Source organism: Zonotrichia leucophrys, chromosome 20 (assembly GCF_028769735.1).
Source record: "Zonotrichia leucophrys gambelii isolate GWCS_2022_RI chromosome 20, RI_Zleu_2.0, whole genome shotgun sequence".
Taxonomy (NCBI): Eukaryota; Metazoa; Chordata; class Aves; order Passeriformes; family Passerellidae; genus Zonotrichia; species Zonotrichia leucophrys.
Genome location: NC_088189.1, coordinates 12,276,925 through 12,303,664, shown reverse-complemented (window position 1 = coordinate 12,303,664; position 26,740 = coordinate 12,276,925). Strand labels below are relative to the sequence as shown.

The 26,740-nt window shown below is 47.9% G+C and overlaps 1 protein-coding gene across 1 annotated transcript in view; it reads right to left on the bottom strand.

Moving 5' to 3' along the window:
* TOX2 (TOX high mobility group box family member 2) overlaps window positions 1-26,740 on the bottom strand; it is a 175,619-nt gene that overhangs the window by 95,343 nt on the left and 53,536 nt on the right. Inside the window, exon 2 of the mRNA XM_064730140.1 lies at window positions 10,577-10,642. Coding sequence (XP_064586210.1) covers window positions 10,577-10,642 — 66 coding nt within the window. The remainder of the gene's footprint in view (window positions 1-10,576; window positions 10,643-26,740) is intronic.

The window sequence follows — 26,740 nt, the reverse complement described above, 5'->3', positions numbered from 1 at the left end:
CTCCAGGCTGTCCCCCATGCAGGTGTCACCTTGCCCTGGGCCATGCTGACCATCAAGGACACTGGCCCTCTTTACACCATGGGCAGTCCCTTTATAGCAGTAAAAGCACATGGGAAATCCTTGATAAAGTGGCACTTTCTTGCCTAAAGCACATCACCTTCCTCTATCATCTGCTGCTCTTTTAGGAGCCATTGGCTTTACAAGCCCAGCAGCATTGCTGGACAGCCAGGCCACGTGTCCTCATGCCACAGGAGCCACCCTGCACTCCAGCAGATCCTGTTCAGTCTGACTGGACCTCAGCTGTGCCCCAAGGTGCTCTGTGCTCCCAGTCACTCCATCTCCTTCACCCTCCAGCACAGGGGGCATTCCTAGGATCTGGGTTATACCTTTCCTGCAGCCCCACTGGTGGGCATGGTGGAATTTCAGCACCAAGAACCACTCATGTCCAATCCTCTATCAGAACTCATCTTGGTTCCAGTATTTTCTATGTGGAACCCTTCAGATCAAGATGTAGCAGTTTCTCAGGGGGATGGACATGGTCCTGCTGCTCCTTCTCTGCCACCCCAGGCTCCCATCACCTCCCAAGCCCCTGGGTTCCCACCACCTCCCCAGCTCTGCTGCCTCCAGCCCTGGGCCAATCTCCTGCACAGTCTGGATTTTTATTATTAGTTTTTAAATGTTTCACTGTTTACAGACCGTTTCACTGCAAAAGAAATCCCATCTCTGGCTGAAGCTCCTCAGGCATGTTTTTGATTCCACATCTCACAGAACAAGGGCTACAGCCAGATGTGCTGCTTAATACAGACACTCTTTTTTGGATCAAAAACATTCTCTGAGGGGATTCATAGCCCAGAAAACCTTGGAAAGACACAGATAAGACATGGAAAGGCAGCTGCTGGGGTGGCCAAAACTGGCTATGGTCTCCAGGGGACTTTGGAGAGTGGTGGATGCTGTGGCCAGCCCTGAGGCTGTCAAGTGTGGTGTATGCCCTCCAGTGCACTTGAGGATCTCCTTCCCCCTCCTGCCTTTGGCCCTAAACCTAAACCTCTCAGCAATCTCTTGATGTAATATCTGCACATGAAATTCAGCCACCACAACACTTTCAGTGTTTCCTATCCCCACCAGGTGCTTTGTGCCACCTGACAGGTGTCCTCAGCTGTTTGAGATGCTATTTCTTTTTCCCTTTATCCCCAGAGTGAGTGCAGTAGAATCAGAGACCATCCATTTTGGTCTAGGACTGGCTCAACTGTATTAGTTTTTCACTCTTTTGGTGGCTGTTTTTCAAACACTCTATTGCTAAAAACTCAGGAGTCCCTTGAGACCAAGGGTTGAAGATGATGTTCACTCTGCTTGTAATACAAAGGGATTTTTTATTATTATTTTATTTAAACACTATAGCCAGCCTTGAACCAGCAGTAAAGCCTCCTCTTGCTATGACTAAGCTACAGGAATCACTTCCTGACTGTACCTTTCAAACATTTCGCTGTCACACAGGAGTTCATGCAAAATTCACAAGCCTGGATCATCAGCTGTAGTTGTGCTCAATCCCAAGCCCCTCCTGGAAGGGTTTCCATTAGCTGCTGATTATAATAAATGACATGTAACACTCTATTGTTCATTCTAAAATAGCACATGAGATTCTTCCTGAATTGTCTGCTGAGAAAGGCATTTAGGATCTATCAATGTCTCCCCTCTATTTTTTTTTCTTCTCCAGCACAACATATGAAATTATACAGTATTACTCAAAGAACAGCAGGGAGAGAGCAAAAATCTGTATCTTAGCATGGGGGCCTGCAGTGCACACTCCCAAACTCTGTGTAATCCTCTTTCAACTCTGAGTCTATACAAACCTCTCTCTTCCCTTCACCAGGGGTCTTTTATACTCCTATATCTGTATGTTCCTGCAGTATTTGCAATGTATCCTTGTCGAGGGAGTGGGGAGCCAGCAGTTATTTACTTTCAGGTGTGCTCTGCCCCTGATGGGGCCAATTCCACACTTCAAAAATACAGATTATCTGCTGATTGGAAGAGACCGACATTCTGCACGGGCACAAGAGAGTAAAGTCCAAAGAGCACAAGGCATCTGGAGACTGAGGAGCACCAGAGCTCTTCATGCCTTAAAAAAGGAGGCCTTGTTGGCCCTTATTTTAACCCCTCACTTACATGTGACTTCCTTTAACACTGACCAACCTCTGATATCATCTGTTCCTGTGATCAACAGATCAAGACAAAATCAACAGAATATGGAGCCCCCAAACCCTTCCTCCTCAATTATCCACTCAGAGGGTGGTGAAACACTGGCACAGATTGCTCATTGTGGATGTCCCATCCCTGGAAACACCCAAGGCCAGCTTGGACAGCGCCCTGAGCAACCTGATCTCACTGGGGCATCCCTGTTCCTTGCAGAGGGCTTGAATTAGATGAGTTTCAAGGGTGCCTTCCATCCTAATCCATTCTGTGAATCTATGAATGCTAAAACAAGTTTCTTCATGTGCAAAGGATTAATTAGAAACACCAAAGTTTATTAAGGGACTTGAGTGGAAATGGCACAAAGAATAACCTCACCAAAGACTCTGATTTTCTGTGCAGACTTTTCTACAAGACTCAAGAGAAGGACACCCTAAGGAACTGCTCAGCCAAGTTTAATGATCTCCCGGGCTCTTCCTGCCTTTCTTCCCAAGCCATCCCAGGTTTGAGGCAGTGGCTGTGGTGACCACGAGCAGCCTGCTGCACTTCATGGGACAAACAAAGTGCTGGAAGCTCCTCCAAATTCACACATCTGGTAGGCCAGGGACCAACTGCTCTAAGGACATCTCACACCTGAGCAATTGCAAGCTGCTGTCAGTGGGAGAGCAGCCCCACCACTGATGGATTGGAAACCACCTTGGTTCTAGCTCCTGCCCTGGAGGGAGGAGCAAGAATGAGGGCAGGGTGACCCCCACCTTCATTAGGAACACCCAGTTACCCTCACTCTGCCCAGGGCTCCAGGGCCACCTCAGTCACTGTGCTCTGCCTCCCTGGTCCCCAGCAGGGATGGGGAACCCCTGCACTCACGTGGGTCTGCCCCAGCCCCAGGTTTATTTTATCAAGTGTTGACATTTTGCTGTGATTCAGTCAAGACTGGTGGGAACAACATGACTGCCAGTATTATGACAAGGTTTGAAGGCATGTTTTATAGCAGAGGCTGCCAAGAGGAGCTCTGTCTCGTCTGGAGCGTTAGCAGAACATGAGGAAGGTATCCATAGCTTCCCACACATCATTAATTTCTAATTATCCTATCTTTGCTTTCTGCATTATCACTTATTTACCAAACAAAGCTTTATTGGACCTCCCAGTTCCTTATAAGCAGCAAAGCCATTGTTATGTTAAAAGCAATGTTCTAAATGTTATTTATTATTTGATAAACCTTGTGTAACCCTGAATGAGGACATTAAATGGCAAGAACACTACTTCAAAATCCCATTTTAAATAAGTCACCAAGACAGCTGTGCCTTTATAAAACACATTAGGGTGGCACTCAGAGCACATATGGCTCAGGGATATATACAAATTATACAATTTCTGTCATTCGATCAAATAAGAGGGACGTTTTGACCCCAGAAATGAGTCAAATGCAAGTTGTAATTCCAGCCCCAGCAGAGGCCCTGGTGGTAATGGATCCTGACGGCTGATCAAAGAGCCCTGACCATTTGACCCACCAGATCAGTGACTCACTGTATCTATTATGGCTAATACAGGCCCCAGCGTAGAGATATACGGAGGCAGGGAGATAAAGGGCAATAGATACAGGAGATAAATGTTGATTTATCCACGTGCAGGCACAGGGGGACACCTGGAGATGGATCCCACGTGGGTGGGAAGGGGCGGCCCTGGCTCACCCCACACTCAGGTTCATCCTGGAGCAGGGCTGCAGACAGATGCTGCGGATGTCTGTGCTCATGATAAATGTCATCTCTCACAGCTGCATCTCCCTCTGGGTGTCAGCAAAGCCCCTGTGCCCTGTCCTGAGTCACACACAGCCAGGGAAAATCCACCTTCTGTTTTACACATATCTGTATGTCACAGACATCATTTATGAAAAATCGTTTCCTTAGGATTTTTCCTCCTGAGAAGCTGAGAGGCCTCAGGAACAAAATGCAAACAATGATTATCTGCTGCTGTGGAATGCAACAGGTGCATCTGTGATTGGTCTCATGTGGTTGTTTGTAATTAATGGCCAATCACAGTCAGCTGGCTCAGATAGAGAGCCCAAGCCACAAACTTTTGTTATCATTCCTTCTTTTTCTGTTCTTAGCTAGCCTTGTGATGAAATCCTTTCTTCTATTCTTTTAGTATAGTTTTAATTTAATATTATCATAAAATAATAAATCAGCCTTCTGAAACATGGAGTCAGATCCTTGTCTCTTCCCTCAACCTAAGACCCCTGTGAGCACCGTCACATCCACAGCCCCCAGAAACACACCCCTGCTCATGGATTTGCTTTCTTGGCAGTGTAAGTGTGAGCAGCCCATCCAGGAGTTACTCAGTCTCACCCTAATGCCCAGAGCCCATATTAAAGCCCCTTGTGCTGCTCTACACATCAGGTGAGACACTGGATGTCACCTACAGCAGGTGTCTCACCAGGCTTGGATGAAATCCTGCCTTTTTCTGTCATAGATTCCCAGAATGGGTGGATGGGAAAGGACCTTAAAGCTCATCCCATTCCACCCCTTCCACGGGCAGGGACACCTTCCACTGTCCCAGGTTGCTCCAGGCCCCATCTGACACCTTGTGCAGGCTGCCCTAGAACAGAGGCTGGACAGAGCTAAAGCAGGGATTTATCAAAAGGCCTCAATGACTCCACCTTGGGCAGCACCAGAGCCCAGCCAGGGCTGCACCCAAGATGAACCAAAATGGTCCCAAAATGCACGACCGGGCATGGGGTCTGTCACTGTGATCAGTTCTGCTCCATTTGCACCTTGCAGTTCATTGTCCCATTCCAGCTTTAGCCCAGGCAGTCCCACCCTGCTTGTTTTTCTCTCTCCAGCCCACGGTGTTTGTGCTCTTGGGCTGAGATTTGGATCATTTGTCCTTGGTGCCCAGCTGGAGCAGGAATTGTTTTGTCTCCCTGCCCTGTGCACAGAGCTCACCATCCCCTCATATGAAGCTCAGAAATTCACACTAAAGCAGCACAGAATCTGGAAAATATAAAAGCTAAACCTGAGGTATCCCCTCCAACCTGGCCTTGGCCACTTCCAGTGATCCAGAGGCAGCCACAACTTCTCCAGGCATCCTGATCTTCCAGCTGTAGACTCCTGGAATGGTTTGGGTTAGACCCAAACACCATTGAGTTCCACAGCCCCACCATGGGCATGGACAACTTCCACTGCCCCAGACTGCTCAGTGCTGCTGTGCAGACCTGGCAGCCAACACCTGACATTTTTGACACACAGATGGGCAGCAGGAGCAACACACAGGAACAGCTTTAGGAGAACTTTGTCAATTTAACTCTCCTATTTTCAATTGAACTCTCAAATTTTCAACACTTCATAGCAGTGGGTCCTGTCTGTGCCCTCACTTCCAAAAGCAAAGAGCTGCTTTTACATTCTCCCTGGCCTGAACAAACCACAGTGGTGTTGAACAGCCTTTCCATCAGGAGTCACACAAATTAACTTGTTGGGACAAACAACAATGGGCTGGTTGCTCAGCTGGAATAAGCCATGCACTGAAATCTCCTGGGATTAGGCAGAGCACAGGATCCAAACTTCCCAGTGATAAATAATCAGCTCTTTCCTCCTTCAAGCTGCCTGTTGCCCTGCTAGCAGCCAGAGATGTTCATGAGGGAGGGGAAATGCAGAAACACCTCCCTTAAGGCTTTCCATAATTCACTGAGCAGGCACACACTGAGCAGGTACAAGTCACATCCCAAAGCCAGGGAACAGTGGTCCCCAAGGCCATGCCTGGCAGTCCCCACAACCCCATCACATCATCCCCAGCTCCCTGACAAGGCAGCTCCTGCATTTCTTCACCCAGCACATGGGATGATGGTACCTTCTCATAGGGGATTCCCAGGCAGAGTTAATTCATGTTTTTAGAGCACCTATGGACTCCTCCTGCAAGTGCAAGAGTCACAATGCCAATTAAAACCAACCTCATTCCTCAACCTTTCCCTTTCCTGGTGTCACTGTTCTTATCACCATGACCTTAATAAATATATTTTCCCACTGATTTTGCAGGTGTTTTTATTTCTTTTGCCAGCACTGTTTCATTTTTACTGATCTTTCAGAGCACTTCATACCTGTGTATTCCTTGGGATTTTTCACATTACTTAATTCCTTGCCTTTGTGTGGGGAGGGGGGGTGGGAAAGAAAGAAGGAAAATTGACAGGAGTGAGGAATGATGCTCTGCTGACTCCACAAGACACAAGAGATACCTCACTCATCTCGAGGGTCAAATGTCCATGATGGTTTGATCAGATGTCAGCTCGCATTTATACCCTGGCCTCTGCTGGAGGTTGAATTACATTTCACATTTGACTCACTTCTGGGGTCAAATGTCCCTCCTATTTGATGGAACAAGAGGAATTCTTTTCCCCAAGCAGGTTGTGCTGCTGTGAGCTGTCAGTGCTCTCATTATGTTTTAGGCTCCTTTATTTCTGCATTTTGTCCTCAGCTGAGTCCAACCCCTCTGGGATGACAAGAGCTGCTGCATGGCACAAAAGCCATCCCAACAAGGAGGATCAGGGGAAGGAAGAGGGCACCTGGCTTCCATATGTTGTGGATGGTGTTTTGCGGGGGTTTTACACAGGTTTGGGTGTGGGGCTTTGTTTCTCCTTCCCCTCAAGCTGGCAGCTAGGCGGGGAATAATGAAGGAGAGGCAGTGTTGCAGACATCTTTTATGAAAAATCCTTTCCTTAGGATTTTTTCCTCCTGAGAAGCTGGGAGGCCTCAGGAACAAAATGTAAACATTGATTATCTGCTGCTGTGGAATGCAACAGGTGCATCTGTGCCCATGTTGGATGTTTCTAATTAATGGCCAATCACAGTCAGCTGGCTTGGACAGAGAGCCAAGCCACAAACCTTTGTTATCATTCTTTGCTATTCTATTCTTAGCTAGCCTTCTGATGAAATAGTTTCTTCTATTCTTTTAGTACAGTTTTAATGTAATATATATAATAAAATAATAAATCAGCCTTCTGAAACATGGAGTCAGATCCTTGTCTCTTCCCTCATCCAAGAAGCCCTGTGAACACTGTCACAAGGCAGGAGGATCCTGATCCTGGCTTTACCACACTCCTGCCATGAGAAACTGCAGAAATCCAGAATGGTTTGGGTTGGAAGAGACCTTAAACCTCATCCCATCCCACCCCTGCCATGGCAGGGACACCTTCCACTGTCCCAGGCTGCTCCAAGCCCTGTCCAGCCTGGCCTTGGGCACTGCCAGGGATCCAGGGGCAGCCCCAGCTGCTCTGGGCACCCTGTGCCAGGGCCTGCCCACCCTCAGAAGGAACAATTTCTCCCCAGTATCCCATCCATCCCTGCCCTGTGGCAGTGTGAAGCCATTCCCTGTGTCCTGTCCCTCCATCCCTCGTCCCCAGTCCCTCTGCAGTTCTCCTGGAGCCCCTGGAGCCCTGGCAGGGCTCTGAGCGCTCCCTGGGGCTTCTCCCCTGGGCTGAACAGAACTTCCTTAGGATCAAACACCAGACAAGGGGCTGAGACAAAGCTGCTGTCAGGGAGCTGCAGGATTATGATGGAGATAAACCCCAACCCACCAGGCTCATCTGCTGCAGTGTGATGGCTCCAGCCCTGAGTGTGTTCAATTTGCCTTTGTCCTGAAGGAACCCAAGGGCTGTTTGATGTCCCACGTGGGCTCTGAAGGAATCTGGTGGTTCAGCAGCCTCTGAGGTGAGATTGTGTAAGCCTCCTCCTGCTGTTTAATGTACTCCTTCACGTTACAACAGCTTTAGCAAACAATAAAAACCATCTGGAAGCCCCATTTAAATAACAGAGTTGTGTCATTAGTGCTGTAGTCATGGCTGGGGCTGTAAAACCAGTAAACAAGGGCTGATGTGCAGTTAAATAAAGGGAGATGGTGTACTAAGGAGGGCAAGGAGGAAGCTGCTCCTCATCCTCCTTGGCCAAAGCTCATGCTGGGTGTGACCCACATCCCTGCAGGGCATGAACTGGGATCCTCACCTTCCCTCCCGGTTACACTCCTGCCACCCCAGAGGAGGTTCTGGGGGTCACTGCAGCGTCCTATGGAGCCCAGGTGCCCCCAGCTCCCCTCTGAGTGCCCCACACCAGCCCAGGGAGGGAGCTGGGGATGCCAAGCAAGGCAAACATTCCCATTTATTGTCCATGTCACTCTGTGTGCTTTTGCTGGTGGAGAAGGAGCAGCACAGCCCCTGTGCACGAGGCCATCCCTGCAGTGAGGGGTTCCTGCCCTACTCTGCGCAGGAAAAGAACTTTCCTCCCTCTCCACTCTGCTCCAAAATGGGAAATAGTAAGTGAACTGAGAGCAAATGAAGAGTGAACTCCTCTTGCCCAGGCTACAGGGATCTAAGCTGCTTTGGCTGATCCTTCTCCAGAATCAAACTCAGGACATGATTCCTCCACCACACGGTAATCCCTGCTTTCCTTTGGGAGCCAACCCTCCTCCCTGAGGTGCAGCAAAGCATTCCCAGCCCCACAGCAGCCCTGCTGACCTCCCTCTCATGCCCACCTTGAGGGAGAAGGGATCAGAGAGGTGCTGAGCAGGAAACACCAATGGCTCATGCTGGCCATGGCTCTGCCCAAATCCAGCCTGGGGCTGCAGGCACATCATGGCCAGGGGCTGGGGCTGCTCCCTGTGCCACCACTGCCAGTCCTCCCCATGAAACCCTGGCACTGCCAGCCCTCCCCATGAAACCCTGGCACTGCCAGCCCTCCCCATGAAACCCTGGCACTGCCAGCCCTCCCCATGAAACCCTGGCACTGCCAGCCCTTCCCATGAAACCCTGGCTGCTGTTTGAACACTTCTGAGAGTGTCTGAGCACACCTTCAGCCCAGTTATTGCAATGGGATATGCTAACCTAGCATGGAGATGGGATTTTTTCAGTGAAATAAGGAATGAATCACTCCAACTCAAAGAATTCATTCAAGTATGTGAACCCACAGGTGCACCTTGCAGCAAAGACCACCCAAAAGAAGCTGTTGCTAAAATTCCTACTGGAGCATCAATGTGATATAAAAAGCCAACTTCCATCCTTGGGAGGTTTTGAAGGCAAGGTATCTACAACATCCCTCCAGCCTTGGGAGGTTTTAAAGGCAAAGTATCACAACAACTGCCCTGTGATCACCCATAACACCTGGCTCTGCACATCTGGGGACACAGGGCTGACCTCTGCACCGGGCACTCAGGGATCACCCCATTCTTTCCCATATTTACTCACCCTCTGGCAATTCCTGGCTCTAAGCATCACCCCCATGCTGTTGTTGGTTGAACACATATTTGTTTCTGCTGAATCACTCGGCAGCACAAAGTTTGCTGTTCCTTCCCCACCCTGGAATTCCTCTTCATGCAAGAACAGCCTCTCCCCACGCCACCATGGGGACAGCTGCCAGTGCCAGCTGCCAGAGCCAGAGCAGGAACAGCTCTCCTGAGCCATGAGCCAATGCACTGCTGTTCTCCAAGGAGGCAAACTGCAGGATTTCATCCCATTCCCAGGGTAATATGGACAGAGTTTAATCCCTGCTGCCATTGGAGCACCACAGGGATGTCCCAAACTCCAGGCACCCTGTGGGGATCGGTCTGTGGTCAACAAAACAGCCCAACACAGCCAAAAATGGGATTCTGGGATGTGTCAGAAGGAACTGCCACCTTCCCTCCCCAGGCTGCATGTGATGAGGTGCTTTGTGCTGAGGGTGCAGCACCTCTAACCATGCCAGGCCACCCCTCTCATCTCCAGGTCAGGGGGACAGAAAAGCATGTGCTGAAGTCCTCCTGTCCCAGCAAGACCTAAATATGAACTTTACAGAATCACAGAACTGGGCTGGAAGATCACCTTAAAGATGATGTTCCAGCCCATACACAGGTTTAGGACCCCCCTCCATGTTTTTTCCATGTGTATCCAAGCCCAGAGAAGGCTCAGGAACCTGCAAGACATGAACACTTCTATTCTGGTCCCCCACACGTGGGTTTCTAGCTCCAAAACAGGAACCCTTGGATTCCTTTTTCTCCCCTGTTAATCTATTTAGCTACAGGAAATACTCCACGTGAGGGAAGGAGACACCTGAACTGCACACAATACTTGGAAACTTCACTGTGGCCAGAAACACCCAAATGCACCTTCATTTGGAGTGAGGGATGCTGAGGCAAAGCTTTTCAGCAAAGGTTTTCAGCAAAGCTTTTCAGCAGAGCCAGTCTCCAGTGGAATGGGGCTGGGCTGGGAATGGGCTCCAGATGGAAATGCATCCCAACCCCTCCACCAAGTGCTGCATCTGGGCTCTGACCTCCTCCATGGACACTCCTGATGTCCCAGGAGGACAGATTCACAAACAGCTCCTGAAATTTGTGCTTTAGTCCCCTAAAATTCTCACCCCAGCAAAACAACTCTTACCTGATTGGCTGATAGAAACTCCTGGGCGTTGTCGTTCATCCCCATGTACATGTTCTCCCCATCAAACTAGAAAGGCAAAAGGAAGAGTTAATAAAATGCCATCTGCACACCATGCTGCTGTGCATCCCAAATACCTTCCTGGCTCTTCACATCAAGAGCCAGAATTCCCAGAGGAACACCCTGAGCTGCTGTTTGAACACTTTGGAGAGTGTATGAGCACACCTTCACCCCAGTTATTGCAATGGGATATGCTAACCTAGCATGGAGATGGGATTTTTTCAGTGAAATAAGGAATGAATCACTCCAATTCGAAGAAATAATTCCAATGTGTGAACCCACAGGTGCACCCTGCAGCAAAGATCACCCAAAAGAAGCTGTTGCTGAAATTCCTATTAGACCATCAATGTGATATAAAAAACCAGCTTCCATCAATGGAAATGTCCAGATTTGGGCAGGTCACATTCAATCCTCTTACAGATCTCAACACCATAGCAAAGCTCCTGCAGCAATGCAGAATCGCTCTGGAGCTGTGGAAGCGGTTTTATAGTGACTTCTGTGAGTCAGGGAGAAGTTTGATAAGAGGATCCATGTTTACCCCTGGAAGAATTTTTTACCAAGGATCCATGTTTACCCCTGGAAGAATTTTCTACCAAGAATTTTCTACCAAGAGACCAAGAAAGGAAGAATCATAAACTTTGTCTTTCTTGACCAATAAGCGTAAACTTAGTAGTTCTGTAAGAATGTATAAAAAGATGCTAAAATAAAGCCAGGTTTGAAGCCTTCTGAAAATGGAGTGTTGCTTTGTTGATTGTGACCATCTCAGCCATGACATGGGGCATTCAGGAGGCGTCTCTGTGCACAGCCTGACACATCCATCCCCTCTTCTCCTGTTCTCCTGCCTGCCCTGCCAGGACTCTGCTCCATGGCTGGGTGGGCTTGGGCTGCCCAGCCCATCCTCCTGTGTCCCTCCCCAGCTGTTAATCCACTTATCAGGCCACAAAACCCCCAGGGAGAGCTACAACTCCTCTCACTAATTAGCTGCAACAGGAGCTTTTCACTCGCTTGGATTCCAAAGGAAGGGAAAAAACCCTCCCGGATTGTCTGTAGCTCCAAGTGCAGCTGGGGCAGGCCTCAAGGCTGAGTTCACAAATTAATTATGGCAATAAAAACGGGCTGAGCCATAAAACACTCCCGAGACCAGGGTGGAGGTACCAGCTGTGAGTGACACCTTGCACTGAACAAGGGGAAGAGCCAACCCTCCTGCCCTTAGCAGCAGGATGATGAATTGGAGATCGTTCACCCCTCACCTGTCTTCCCACTCTCTGATATGAAGCTGATTCCAGTTATGCCTTCACAGAAATTGGCCATATTAAGAGCAATAAAAGCGAAATCTAAATAAAACCAGGTGAAGATTTTCAGCCTAGACAATTAATTATGCTTCCATTTCTCAGAGTGCTACAGGATTAGCTATTAAAAGCAGCAGAGTTAGTAAAGCCAAGCGGGGGTAACACGGCTCTGCTTGGCCTCAGACACCCTCTAATTGCCAAACTGTCCTCTGGCACAGCAAACCAATTAAAAGCTGTAAAAGTGGAGCAGGTATTGTGGCATTCATTAAGTAATACCAGCAGCAGCAGCTGCAGCAGGTAGGAGAGGATTCCTGTGCAATTGCTGGATCCTGTGAGATCCACCAGTGGGGCAGGAGCTGTGGGACAAACAACTTCCTCAGAAAGCAGCTGGGTACCATGCAATTTAACCTGGATTTCCCTGTGCCTGGGAGGTGATCACTGGCACAGCCAGCTCCTAGCAGCTGGAGCTTCCAGGAACATAGATCCAACCAGCTCTAGAGCCTAAATACCTTCTGACCCCACACAAATACCCTCAGACCCCACCCAAATACCCTTTACAGCCTAAACACCCTCTGACCCAACCTAAATGCCCTCTGGCTCCACCTCAATACCCTTTGAAATTCCCACCAGACCCACCTGGGCTGGCAGCAGAGGTGCCAGAGGCTGGTGGAGAATCACAGAATCTCCAGGGTTGGAGAAGCCCTCTGGGATCACTGAGTCCAACATTCCCCCAGCACTGCCAAGGCCACAACTCATTGATGTCCCCAAGTGCCACAGCACCTCTCACGGACCCTCCAGGGATGGTGACTTCAGCACTGCCCTGTTGCAGCACCTGGCCACTGTTCCAGTGAAGAAATGTTCCCTGATGTCCAATCTAAACCTGCCCTGGTGCACATGAGGCTGACTCCTCTCATTCTAGCCCTTGTTTCCCACCAACCCACACCTGGCCACCACCTTTTTCTCCAGAAAAAAAAAAATTACCTTGAAAGTTACATTTAGCAAACCAAAAGTATCATTCAGTAGGGAGGCCCAGAGAAGGACAAACCCTCCCCGATCTCCACATCCTTCTGTTTGTCAGAATGTATTTTTTTATGGCTTTCTACTGTTCCTCTACCTCCATTCCACAATTCTTTCTGCTCTTGATGCCTTCATAACAACTGTAATGAATCCTGCCTTCAAAATTGCTGTTTCTCTGATTTCCAGGCTGAGCAGCGAGCCTGAAAATCAAGACTCAAAATGCAATGGGAACTTTGGAATTTCCCCACTGCTGATTGGATTTTTTCCCCCTCTCCTCCAGGCTGTGAAGGTGCAAACAAATTTATTAGAATTTCTCCCATCAGGATATTTTTTCAATTAGATGTTTGCCAGTTATGCAGCAGCCAGGTAGAGCAGATAAGTAATGTTCTCTCCCTCTTCTCATTATTGTTTTGCTACAGAATGCACTTCAAAACAATCAACCCCATCATACTGGGTAGATTTATGATAGAAAGAGAAATTTTAATATTTCCCCTTGGTTATAAATACCTCCTCCCTTTTTTTCCTTCACTCCAGCTCCTGTTCAAACCTGGATAGAGGCATTCATCACCATCCTTACCCCAAAAGCCAGCCTGCACTGAATGATGTGGCAGAGATCATTTTCAAGTCCTAATTCAAAAGAAACATCCTCTTGTGCAGTTCTCTTAATCACTTTATCACTTTTGCTCTGTTGCAATTAGTTAATTTATTATTCTTTGGTTAATAGGAGCAGCCTATTAAACAAATCAGTGGCTGTGGCTGATTCTCTCCTGCACGGAATGAGCACAAAGCCAGGGAGGGAAGGGCAAAGAAAAGAGGGAAAGAAAAAGGGGGAAGTGAAAGGGAAAGGGTGAGAGAGAAGGGAAAGTGTCCCAAATTCCACCAATTCTGGCAACAAAGTCCAATGGACACCACTGAACTGCCTTGGTGTGCAGGGGACAGAGCTCCAGGCAGGATTCCATCTGTGCCACAGGAGGAGGCTTTGCCTGGCACTGGATGGGGACAGGGATGCTGCCAACCCCATTCAGAGAGGGAATCCAAGCACATCAGGGTGATGGACAGCAAGCCACACCTGCACCCCTCCATGGGACAACCTACCGAGCATTTTGGGTCCAAGCAAAAGAGGAAAGTGTGAGAAAACACCCTCTGAAATCCAGGTTTTCATGGAGAATTTAATTAGAAATATAATTCTTTTACTATAGCTCTTCCAGGGGCGCTGCAGCTGGCACTGCTCTATCAGCCCATACATGGAACTCAATTCAGATGTTGTTGTACAAAGCACTTTTAAAATGTTTATTGCTTTTCTAGACTCACTTTGGTTTGTTATTTTTGCTCCACAGCATTATTTTCAAATCTGTAAATGTGCCCAGGGGTCACATGGGTCTCCTGTTAGCCAGATGAAAATGAAAAGGAAAAACAAATGCAGGCAGCAGGCTGGGACAGACCCCAAAGTGCAGCAGCTGGGGGATCTCCAGCTCTGTGCAAACAGGGAGAACAAATGTTTGCTCACTGGGAAGGGCCCAGTGGAAAGAAACACAACCTGCTGCCAAGATTCCAAGAAGGTGTTGCTTTTTCCTGGATGGCACTGCCAGCTTGTACAATTTTATTATGAATCTCATCACATCCTCTTTGTTTTGTGGGAGCCACGAACTGAGATGGAAACTTCAGCTTTGTGTGAGAAAGTGGAATCACAGATTGGTTTGGGTTGGAAGGGACCTTAAAGATCACCCAGTTCAACTCCACTGACATGGGCAGGGCCACCTTCCACTAGACCAGAATATGAGGGCAAAATTCATAGCAGTAACACCTTCTGTGATACCTGCAAGAACTCAAGAGCCTTCCAAAATTTATATTTAATTTTATTTTATGTCTGGTGGGTTTGGTGGTTCTTTTGGTTTGGTTTTGTTTTGAAGGGGTCCTGCCTAAATTTTGGCACTCATTTTGGGCTATACTAGACCAGAGCACCTACCTGCAAGTCCCCTGAGGTTCTAGAGCTTGAAAATGTGGCCTGTTAATACAAATCCAGCAGTAATTAAGAGCCATCACCATCAAGGAGCTACTAAAAGACCAGTAAAGAACAAATTGGATGCCTCCAGTGGTTCCTACTGCTCAGGGCTATAAACATTTGCCTCTGGTTTGCTTCCCTGTGCCATGACAAAGGAGATGGGCAGGGGGTTCCCTCTCATGGCAACCTCATTTCCAAACTGGGTGCACTGGGGATGGCACATTTCACTGCAGGTTCCTGGAATGCATCTGGGTTTGTTTCCCAGCTAGCTCAGCCACGACCAGCACCAAGGCAGAGTGACCTGATGGCCAGAATAGAGACTGGACAGAGCTAAAGAATAAAGCAGGGATTTATTAAAAGAATCTCCTCCATGGATCCACCTTGGGCAGCACAAAAGCCCAGCCAGGGCTGCACCCAAGATGAACCAAAATGGCCCCAAAATGCACGACCGGGCACGGGGTCTGTCACTGTGATCAGTTCTGCTCCATTTGCACCTTGCAGTTCATTGTCCCATTCCAGCTTTAGCCCAGGCAGTCCCACCCTGCTTGTTTTTCTCTCTCCAGCCCACGGTGTTTGTGCTCCTGGGGCTGAGATTTGGATCACTTGTCCTTGGTGCCCAGCTGGAGCAGGAATTGTTTTGTCTCCCTGCCCTGTGCACAGAGCTCACCATGCCGTCATATGAAGCCCAGACCCACACACGAAAGCAGCTCAGAATGTGAAAAATATAAAAGCTAAACCTGAGGCATCAGACCTGAACTAATGCCATGCAAGGAATGCCTTTAGAATTTTAGTGAGTAAAAGTTAACCCAAGAAAACTTGTGTAACACACGGTAATTAATTTGTATTTAATTCTCCTCATTAAAAAAAATAACAATTAAAAAATAAATTGTAGCCCATGTGTTGCTGGGCTTCACTCAGCTGCTTCCAGTGACAGCATTGGAATGCACCATTCCCATCATATGGAATGGGCAATGCAATGGCACCATTCCCATCATGAGGAAACATAACTCTCTTTAGAAAGTGTTACAGGAATGGTTTTATCAGCAATTAATTTTTATCAGTATTATTTGAGTGGCACATCCTGCTGTAAGTGCCCTTTGGTGCTTCCCAGCCCTGCATCCCCTCAATGCTGCTCCTGCAAGCCTGGCTCAGCCCTCTGAGAGATCCACACCCAAGGACGCTGATCCTGGTAAGGATTTGTGGAAGAGGTTTTACAGTGACCTCTGTGAGCCAGAGAGAAGTTTGATAGGAGGATCCATGTTTGCCCAGAAAGAATTTTTTACCAAGGTTATTAATAGAGACCAAGAAAGAAAGAAGGATAAATAAGAGGAACCTGCAACTGCCTGTTCCAATGAGCACGTTGTTTCTATTTCCTGACCAATAAACTGTAAACTTAGGAGTTTTGTAAGAACGTATAAAAAGCAGGCATGCTAAAATAAACACAGGTTTGAAGCCTTCTGAAAATGGAGTGTTGCTTTGGATCGTGACCATCTCAACTACAACAAGGATGCTCTGTACGCACCTCAGCACGGCTCCTGCTCTATGGCTGAGCTGCCACTGCAAATCCCTGCAGGAGTAATTCAGCATCCCACCTCTTCAGGGAATACACGGCTGAGGTTGGCTTAATCCCTTTAACTGCAGTTCCCCCATTAAGATCTTTACACAACCTCTGGCCTGGAGTGATCTACTTAGCATTATTTATTTGTGTGCTGAAATGCTTGGGCAGCCCCTGGGTTGACGCTGTCAGGGAGGGTCAGGAGTTCAGCAGGAGATTTACACTCTCCCCAGGAGTGCCCTGCAGGGGCAGTCAGTGTGTCCATCCCCGATTTGTTTGGGGACAAATGGCATTAACAGGGAGCACGACCCCACAGCAGGTGTCAGAGGCACAGCACAAACCCAGCATCCACAGCAGCCACCGGGGCTCTCAGGGGCTGGGTTTCCTACAAACACTGAATATTCTCACACCTTATCCCGGGGGAAATTCAGCTTGATACAGTTGAAATCTTGAGGCTTAAAGCCTTACAGTAAAAAGTGGTTTGTTTGGTAGGTCTGTTTGTTTTAAGAACAGCTTACAAGTAGGATAAAAACCTACTTGTAAACTTGGTAGGAGTCTTTTTTCTCAAATACACCATGAGGAGGAAACCAGCAGAGCTGGTGGGGCCAAGTTATGGTAGAGGCTGTCAGGAAACTACAACCAGGTGGGAAAGAAAGGAATGACCTGCACCAGCCTGATGAACACTGATGGAGGGAGTATTCAGAAATTCCTAAACTGGAGCATCTCCCTTGGAAAGACCCATGTGAGAAGCTCTCACACTGGGATGGCCAGAAGGAAAACATAAAACCAACCAAGGAAATCCTAAGGAACCCCCATCACCCACCTGCTCTAAAACAATGTGAGAGAACTTTGGGACCATCATGACAAGATAGACCTTGAGGGGCTGGAGCAGGTCCAGAGAAGGGAATGGAGCTTGGGGAAGGGTCTGGAGCTCCAGGAGGGGCTGAGGGAGCTGGGAAGGGGCTCAGCCTGGAGAAAAGGAGGCTCAGGGGGGCCCTTGTGGCTCTGCACGACTCCTGACAGGAGGGGACAGCCCCAGGTTGGGCTCTGCTCCCAGGGAACAGGGACAGGAGGAGAGGGAACAACCTCAAGGTGTGGTTTAGATGGGAGATTAGGCAAAGTTCCTTCACTGAAAGGTTGTCCAGCTCTGGCACAGCTGCCCAGGGCATGGTGGAGCCACAGTCCCTGGAGGGATTTAAAAGACACGTGGATGTCACACTTGGGGACATGGGTTAGAGGTGGCCTTGGCAGTGCTGGGTCAATGGCCGGGCCCAGCAGTGACAGAGCTCTTTTCCAACCTGAATGATTCAGTGATTTTAAATGTCTGACCTTCTCTTTCTGTGCCCAAACTAACAGGAGTGGGAAAGGAAGGTTCCAAACCAGCATGTCCAACAGCCTCAGTGTGAACCCATCACACTCCAACACACCCCAAGGGGACCCAGAGGGAGCCAAGAGGAGGAATCTTGTCCCTCACAGCCCACTTGGAGCTTGCTGAAGGGTCAGCAAGCCCCTAGGAAAGATGAACTGATCTCTCTGGTTGAAATTCTCACAAGGTTCCTCAAAAAGCAGCTCTAAACCCCAAAACCCAACAGATCATGGGACCCAGGGGAAGGTTCTGCTACTCACAGCCAGACACTCAGGAGGTTTTAGCAAGCAGAAGATCATGGTCCATGATCCATCTGCACTAAAATCTCTCCAGCCTATCATATAACTGATCTGGAAGGGCTCAGCTTATTAATGAGACAGAAATTATTCAGGCCAGCCAAAACTAAAAGCAACTTTGAATAGCTTTGTATTAGGACTCTCACTGCACTAAGTGGCACTGAGGAAATGGAAGATTAAATTTAATGTCAATAAATGCAAAGTAATGCACTGAAGAAAAGCAATCCCAACGACAGACATGACAATGAGCCTTAAAATTGATGTTGCTGTCCAGAAGAGAAACTTTTCTAGAGAGTTCACTTCCAATTTATTTCCAGTCCTCAGCAGCTGCCAAAGATGCCATTCAGGTTTTGGAAGCAATCAGGAAAAGAGCAAAGAGGGAAAGGCCAAGTGTTATTTTACCATCTGTACTGTTAGAAGGAGAGAGGGGAATCCAAGGTGTGGGATGGCACATGTGGGTGAGGAAAAAGGGGGGATGAAGAGATAGAAGGATGTTAGATGGACTCAATGAAGATGTATGTGAACATTGAAATGAAAGCAGGGTTCTAACAGCCTAAAATCAAGGAGACAGACACTGAGATTATTAGCAAGTGAAATTAAATCCTTCCAGAGAAGTTCTTCGTACAGGACCCAAAACCAAAACCAACAGCCTGACCTGTGGGCTCCTGGGAGTGCTGTGGGCAGATATAAACTCATTTTTTAGCATGTGGGTGATCAAATACCATTGTGGGACCTCCGTCCCTGGAGATCCTCTGAGCTCAGCTGGACCAGGCACTGCACAACCCTCACATGGGGGGCTCAGGACACACAGATGTCCCTCAGGACTGGCAATATTTGGTGTTTGGGGCCTTCTGTGATATGTGATTGTGTGATACTTACACAGACCTCCACCCCAAAAACATCTCCAGCATCCCCTTTTATTCCCCTGCAATGCCAGTACTATTCAAGTGACAGCATTCATTTATCTGAGAGACTGGCTGGCTTTCTGTCAACGCTGCACACAATATTATTGTTATTACATTATTTGGGGGGGATGAGGCCTTAAACTCATTTACCTGGATCTTTCAGAGCCTGCAGAGGAGTTCAAGCTCTCCACATACACACACAAAAACCCCCGTGCACTGAAAGCTACAGGGAGCAGCAGAATTTAGTCTCAAGACTGACATGGAAATAGATTAATTTTTTTTTCCCATTTCATATTCTAATTACAATTCTTCTCCCCCTACTATTTTCTGTTCTCATTACAGTCTTAAAATTGCTCTGCAAATTCTGTACCTTATTCTGCTCTTCCTACCATCTTTGTCATGGAAATGAGAAACAGAATGTATAAGCATGAAAATATTGCAGAGATCAAAATTCTCCTTAACCCTTTCCTGTGAGACTCCAAAAAGGAGTGAAAGCAGCAGAGAATAGACAATCCTCCATCCATCCAGCCTCCTCTTCTTGTCCCAGCTGCACTGAGGAGAAGGATGCTCAGAGAAAGGTGATTAATTTAAAGGCCAAAGTCACTCATGGTTACACCTCGTGGTGCACGGAGGAGGGGCTGGGGTTTCAGCTGAGCAGGTTTTGCTCCTGAGGGCAGCTGTTGATCTAATACATTCTGACTGTGTTCAGATGATTGTGTTTAGCTTTTAGCCTGGTGTAATAATGCTGCTGGGGAGAGCTGGTGCATTGAGCTGCCCTGGTGCACGGAGTGCCCAGCACATTTCCATGGACTGAGAGCTCACCAGAGCTGCAGCCAAACCCCAAATCCTTTCAGATTTCTCTCCAAATGTGGGCATGGATACTGAAATCAGGCTGCTGGGAGGTGGGCAGCATCACTGCTCTCAGCCAGGAGCTCCCCAGCCCATTGCTGACCAGCTCAGTGCTGTTGGTTTTGCAGTGCTGCTGGTGCAAGGCTCTGGCGTGTACATCACTTCCTCCTCAAAACCGAACAACCTCATCTGGAGCTGTTCATCACAGGTGCTCAAGGAGTTTATGTGCAAAAAAATATAAATGCCAGGCTCTTGCTGAGCTGGTCCTTCAGCCATCAGCAGCTGAGTGAGAGGGAGAGCCGAGGAACCTGGTGAGGTGAGGGAGGAGGGCACAGGGATGCAGCCCCATCCTGACATTGGGCTGGTGTGTGTGAAATAAATACAATAAGTGCTAACAAGCAACAACTGCACTGCCTGCTCCTCCAGCAGCACTTGTAACACACAGGAAACCAAGAGAGACAGAAAACACGCAAAGATCTAAAAGAAGCCACGGAGACTCTGTGCTAGAACAGTCAAAGGCACTGAGAAACAATGTTTTCTGCAAGATAAAACCTCGGGGCTGAGATAAAAATAGAGCTGGTACCTGTGTGCCTGGGAAGCAGCCACCAGCCTGGCTCTGCTCTGGGAGTCTTTTATGGAGGTGCTGATTTGCACAGCAGAACAGCAGCCAGAGGAACCACTGCAGAGGGGCTCCACACCCCCTGAACAGCCCAGGTGTCGCAGACATCTTTTATGAAAAATCCTTTCCTTAGGATTTTTCCTCTGAGAAGCTGGGAGGCCTCAGGAACAAAATGTAAACAATGATTATCTGCTGCTGTGGAATGCAACAGGTGCATCTGTGATTGGTCCATGTGGTTGTTTCTAATTAATGGCCAATCACAGTCAGCTGGCTTGGACTCTCTGTCTGAGACAGCTGCCTTTGTTATCATTCTTTGCTATTCTATTCTTAGCTAGCCTTCTGATGAAACCTTTTCTTCTATTATTTTAGTATAGTTTTAATGTAATATATATAATAAAATAATAAATCAGCCTTCTGAAACATGGAGTCAGATCCTCGTCTCTTCCCTCATCCTCAGACCCCTGTGAACACGGTCACACCCAGGAGCAGCTGGGAATGAGGAAACCTTAACCAGGGAAGATTTCCCACCCTATAATTTGGTCCCCTCTGCCCAGGGAGTGTGCAGCACAGGCAGTGATGCTGAGCCACACACCTGAGGTGAATTCCTGGATGGAATCAAAGCCATTCCCTGGGGAGGGAGACAGCAGCAGCTGCCAGCAGCAGCAGCAGGGGCTGGGTGACGCTGGGTGTGACGCACATGGAGCAGGAATGGATTTGGAAATCTCTGTTTCCTATTCTTGACTGCATGGTGAGTAAATGATGATGCAAGGAGCAGAGCTGTCAGAGGAGTGAGGAGGGGATGCCTCAATGCTGGGCACTTTCCTAAGATCGTGTGTTTTGTTTTCAATCCCAATGCCTTGCTGGCAGCTGTACAGGTAAACAGCCTGGATCCCACGGACCTCCTAACTCACTCCAATAATTCCTAAAATCACATGTGCTACTCAACTGATATTCACAAAGAAAAACAGGAGCTTTAATTCACCCCACAGTCCCTGCTCTTTCAGCACAGATTAAATATTACAAGGGAATTCTTTACTCAGAGGCTGCTGAGGCCCTGGCACAGGGTGCCCAGAGCAGCTGTGGCTGTCCCTGGATCCCTGGCAGTGCCCAAGGCCAGGTTGGAGCAACCTGGGATGGTGGAAGGTGCCCCTGTCCATGGCACAGAGTGGAATGAGATGAGCTTTAAGGTCCCTTCCAACTCAAACATCTTTCCAAGCAAAAGGACATTTCTGTCCCCGGAATTCAAGATCTTGTCTGTTTTCTTCTCTTGCAAAGTATAAGGGAAACAAATAGTTGATTTTTCAAGACCATGGGGAACATTATGCAAAACCAGTTAGTTGGGAGGGGAAAAAAAATAATCAGAGATCTTCCATGCCAGTCATTTAGAAAATAGTTTCCAAGACACAGATATTTGGCACCAGCAAAAACCTGCTTTCTGTGATTTTGCACTCCACTTTGTATGCAAATATACTCCTGCAGCGGCACTTAGAATGACTTGGAAAAAAAAAAAAAGAAAAAAAGGGCTGACAAAGTAAAATCCATTTCACAGTGTCTGGACATATTCTGGACTCAAAAATAATAAAACTAATGAAAAGGGAGGTCTTTAAAGACTAAATAAAACCCAATCCTAAAACAAGGATGATAGGAAGGTAGTTTCTGAAATTGCAAGGTCAGGTTGGATGGGGCAACGTGATCCAGAGGAGCCATGTGTTTCCATGTTCCTGAGAAGGGCAGAACCTTGGGAAGCAGGGATGAGATGGTGTGGCCAGCAGGAGCAGGGCAGGGATTGTCCCCTGTGCTCGGCTCTGGTTGGGCAGCACCTCAAGTGCTGTGTCCAGTTCTGGGCCCCCAATTTAGGAAGGACATGGAGGGGCTGGAGCGTGTGCAGAGAAGGGCAACAAGGCTGGGGAGGGGTCTGGAACACAAACCCTGTGAGGAGCTGGGGGTGTTTATCCTGGAGAAGAGGAGGCTCAGGGGAGACCTCATCACTCTCCACAACTCCGTGGCAGGCGGCTGTAGCCAGGTGTGGTTGGTCTCTTCTCCCAGGCAACCAGCAACAGGACAGGAGGACACAACCTTCAGCTGCACCAGGGGAGGTTTAGGCTGGACATTAGGAAAAAATTCTTCTCTGAAAGAGTGATTGGGCACTGGAATCATGTGGAGTCACCGTCCCTGGACATGTTTAAAAAATGCCTGGATGTGGCACTCAGTGCCATGGTTTTGATGCCTTTTTGGGACTACCTAAAACCAGAGGCCAGACAAAGTTAAGAGAATAAAAAGCAGTTCTATTTATTGCAGGGCCTTCAGGTACATACAGGGCAGACAAAGCCCCCCAGATCCACTCAAAAATGAATCACAGGTCACGGGTTTTACACTTTTATAAATTTGGTCCATTTGCACATTGGGGGTTAATCTTCCAATTACAGCTCCAGGTAATGAAGTCATTGACCCCAAGTTTGCTCCCCCCAACTCACTTTTGTTTCCATCTTTGGGCCCTGAGGCAGTGAGGTGTCCTTGATTGCCAGGCCTGGAGAGGAATTGTTGTGTCTGCCCAAACTGGGAAAGCAGCAGCTCACACTGAGTGTGGGGTTTGGAGTTACACACTAAAGAACTGCAGAGTTACAAATACATGGAAAGCTCAAATCCTAAGGCATCAGTTTAGTCGATGAGATGTTAGGTCGTAAGTTGGACTTGATGATCTCACAGATCTTTTCCAAGCTGGTTCACTCTGTGATTCTGTGGGCAGGTCAGGGCTGGGCAGGTGCAGGGGATGGAGGATGCACAGGCTCCCCTCACTGCTGGCAAGGCCGAGCTGGAGCTGCACCAGCCCAGCTGCAAACACAGCCCCAGGCTGGAGCTCAAACCGTGCAGGGGACCCAGGGCAGGCCCAGCAGGGTTGGACAGAGCTCAGGCCCAGCAGGGTTTGACAAAGCTCAGGCCCAGCAGGATTTGACAGAGCTCAGGCCCAGCAGGATTTGACGGAGCTCAGGCCCAGCAGGGTTTCCCACGGGCCACAACAGCTCATGTGAGAGGTGCCTCCCTCCCCAGGCAGCACCACCACATCCTCATGGCCCTGTTTTACCGAGTGCTGAGCTGGGCTGCTCACACAAAGCTGCTGAGCTGTGTTTCCATGGGGGTGAGCACATCACAGCCCCAGCACCCCACTGCCCTGCCCTTGGTCCACGTGTCATACCTAAAGCTTCATTCCGCCCCTCAGCTATGAAAAAAACCCCCAACCATCTCCCTCAAGCATTTTCAATTTCAGCTTCTCTTCCTTTTGTTGCTACCTCTCTGTTCACTTTATTCATCACTCCACCAGATTTTACTGCCCTCTAACATCTTCATTAGGGCTAAAGGTATACTGTGCTTACTGCAGCCAAGCTGACCTCAGGTTCGCTTGTTCAATATCTCCCTTAGTGCTGAAAATTGGCAACATCTTAAAAAGACAGTTAAAAACTCATTAAAATTAATGAAAGTAACCAGAAAAAAGCACCTCTGATTATTATTATGCCCCTGCCTCACTGTAAATAATTGAATAAAGATATTATTATGACTGTTATTATTATTACTATTATTAACCTTAACAAGAAGTTTAGAGCATGTTGATGAGAAAGAGAAAAGAGCAGCTTTGCCTAACTAATTAATGACTTAAATAAAAATAAACAAAGGGAGTCTTCCTGATTTTAGCAAAGTCCTGCCTTTTCCAAGCAGTTAAAAGCAAGACTGACAGCTTTATAGATAGGGAAATGGGCAGATAAGATAAACACACACAATACAAACTTGTCCAAAGCTTTTACAGTCTTTCTCTGCACCACTTCCAGCTCATTAAATTACAGTATTACTATAGATTTGCAGCAAAATTATCTTTTATCTCGTCTTCTTTTAAAGCTATTTGGCATTTGCTGGTATTTTCTATTATAAATCTAATTGCAGATTCCAAACAGACAAGGGCTCATTAAGCCTTAATTATGCACATGTTGTTTTCAACAAACATTTTCATTTGGACTGCTGTGAGCTGTAATTGTTCTGAAGGCACTGCAGCCTCCCATTACCCACTTCCCTGGGATGGCAAAAGCTACTTTCAAGTAGGTCAGGGCTGAGCTGGAAAATCCATTTGGAGCCTGTGGAGTTTGGGTTGTGCTGCTCCTGTGGGAGGGTTGGCAGGGAGTGGTGGGATGCCCACAGTGATGGGTCCCACCTGCACCCAGCCCTGGAGTGGGTTAACCATGGATTCATGGAATGCTTTGGCTTTGGAGGCCTTTAAATCATTTATTTCTAATAGCCCCACCTTGGGCAGGTGGGAAGAGCAGGGAGGAGCTCTGGGTGTGGGATGGGGATTTGTTGGAATTCAGGACATCCCTCTGGCTGTCCTGGATTGCCCAAACCCCTGTCAGGGGGTTCAGAGACCCTGGCACAGAGCCCAAGATGCCCCTGTGGTTTTGATTATGACCCATGGAGCAAATTACCAACCTTATATGAAGATCAGCAAGCCACAAAAGTCTAAGTAGAATAATAGTTAGTTTGTCACGGGGTGAAAAAATAGATTTTTGTGTTTTTTTAGAATGGGCGTTCAGGAGTCAAGATGGAGGGATCTGGACATGTCCAGCCTTTCTCCTTCTTCTTCTTGGCCTCCATCTTCTGCTGTGATGGTGGCATTTTTAGATTGGTCTAGAGTAGAAGCTCATTGTCTAACATAGGTGATAGGTATTGGAAAGTAATTGTAAATAATGTACAGGTAGTTTTTAGTATAAAAATATAACACCACCCTGAGGGCGTCAGTGTGCCTCTGTCTGATCTGCTGAATGGACCTTTGCAGGCCAGAGAAAGAATTTTTTAGATAAGAAACAATAAACAACCTTGAGAACAAGAAAAGAAGAGCTCTGACTCCTTCTTTAACAGCCGGGCTGGGAAAAGAGACTTTCTAACACATCTGGGGGTCACTCTGAGCAGCAGAATCCTGAGAGGGAATGGGATGGATACCCACCCTTCATGGGCAGTAAAGCCAGAGGGGTGGTGTGCCACAGCTTGCCTTTGGCTCCAGCTGGGGAGCAGGACTTGTGCTTGGGAGCTGCTGCTGGGAGCAGCACAGCTGGATCCCCATGGCTGGGAGAGGTAAAAACAGGAGAGAGGTGGCATGTCCCAGGCTGGCATGTCCTATTGTGGCATGTCCCAGGGTGACATGTCCCATTGTGGTTTAGTGGGCACAGTGGTACTCAGTGGAAGGGTGGATTTGATGATCTTGGAGGCCTTTTCCAACCTTAAAGATTCCGTGATTTGGGCACCTCTGCCAGCCCAAGCCCAGTTCCTCAGCCAGCCACATGGCACAGTGTCACAGACATGTTTTATGAATAATCCCTTTACCAGGATTTTTCTCCTGAGAAGCCTCAGAGGAAAAGAAAAACAATAATTATATGCTACTGTGGAATGCAACAGGTGAATCTTTGGTCGGTCCATATTGGTTGTTTCTAATTAATGGCCAATCACAGTCAGCTGGCTCAGACTCTCTGGTCAGTCACAAGATTTTATTAGCATTCCATTATTTTCTATTCCTTGCTAGCCTTCTGGTGACATCCTTTCTTCTATTCTTTTAGTATAGTTTTAATATATCATTTTCTTTTAATATAATATATCTAATAAAATAATAAATCAGCCTTCTGAAACATGGAGTGAAGATTCTCATCTCTTCCCTCATCCTGGGACCCCTGTGAACACCCCCACATTCACAGCATGGCCACAAGCACCACAGGACAAAAAGGTTTCAGCCCAGCCCAAGGTAAATGAGGGTGGTGGGGAGCCCTGCGCACTCCTTGTTGAAGCCCTGGCTCTGTTATGTTCTGTTTGCACTCTGAAATAAATAATCCACAAGAAGAACTCAGCTTTTATTAGCAGCTCAGGCTTCCTCCTAACAGCACAAAATCTGCCTTTGCTCACACCCAGGAGTTACCAGGGCAGGAAGGAGCTTCAGGATGACAGCTTTGAGGTCCTGGGTCCTTCTGTCCTCCTGTGGCTCCCAGGCTGGAGTGTTCCCAAAGCTCCAGTGAGGAGCCATCACATGCAAACCTCACCAACCTCCTTTGAACTTCTTCAGGGGAGGAAAAGCTCCTAATAAACAATTTCCCATCTCATGAAGGATTAGGGCTCCAAAGGAGGTGCTGGTTGCTGCAGGACCCAGGAGTTTGAAAGGTTTTAGCACCACTGGAAGCAGCACA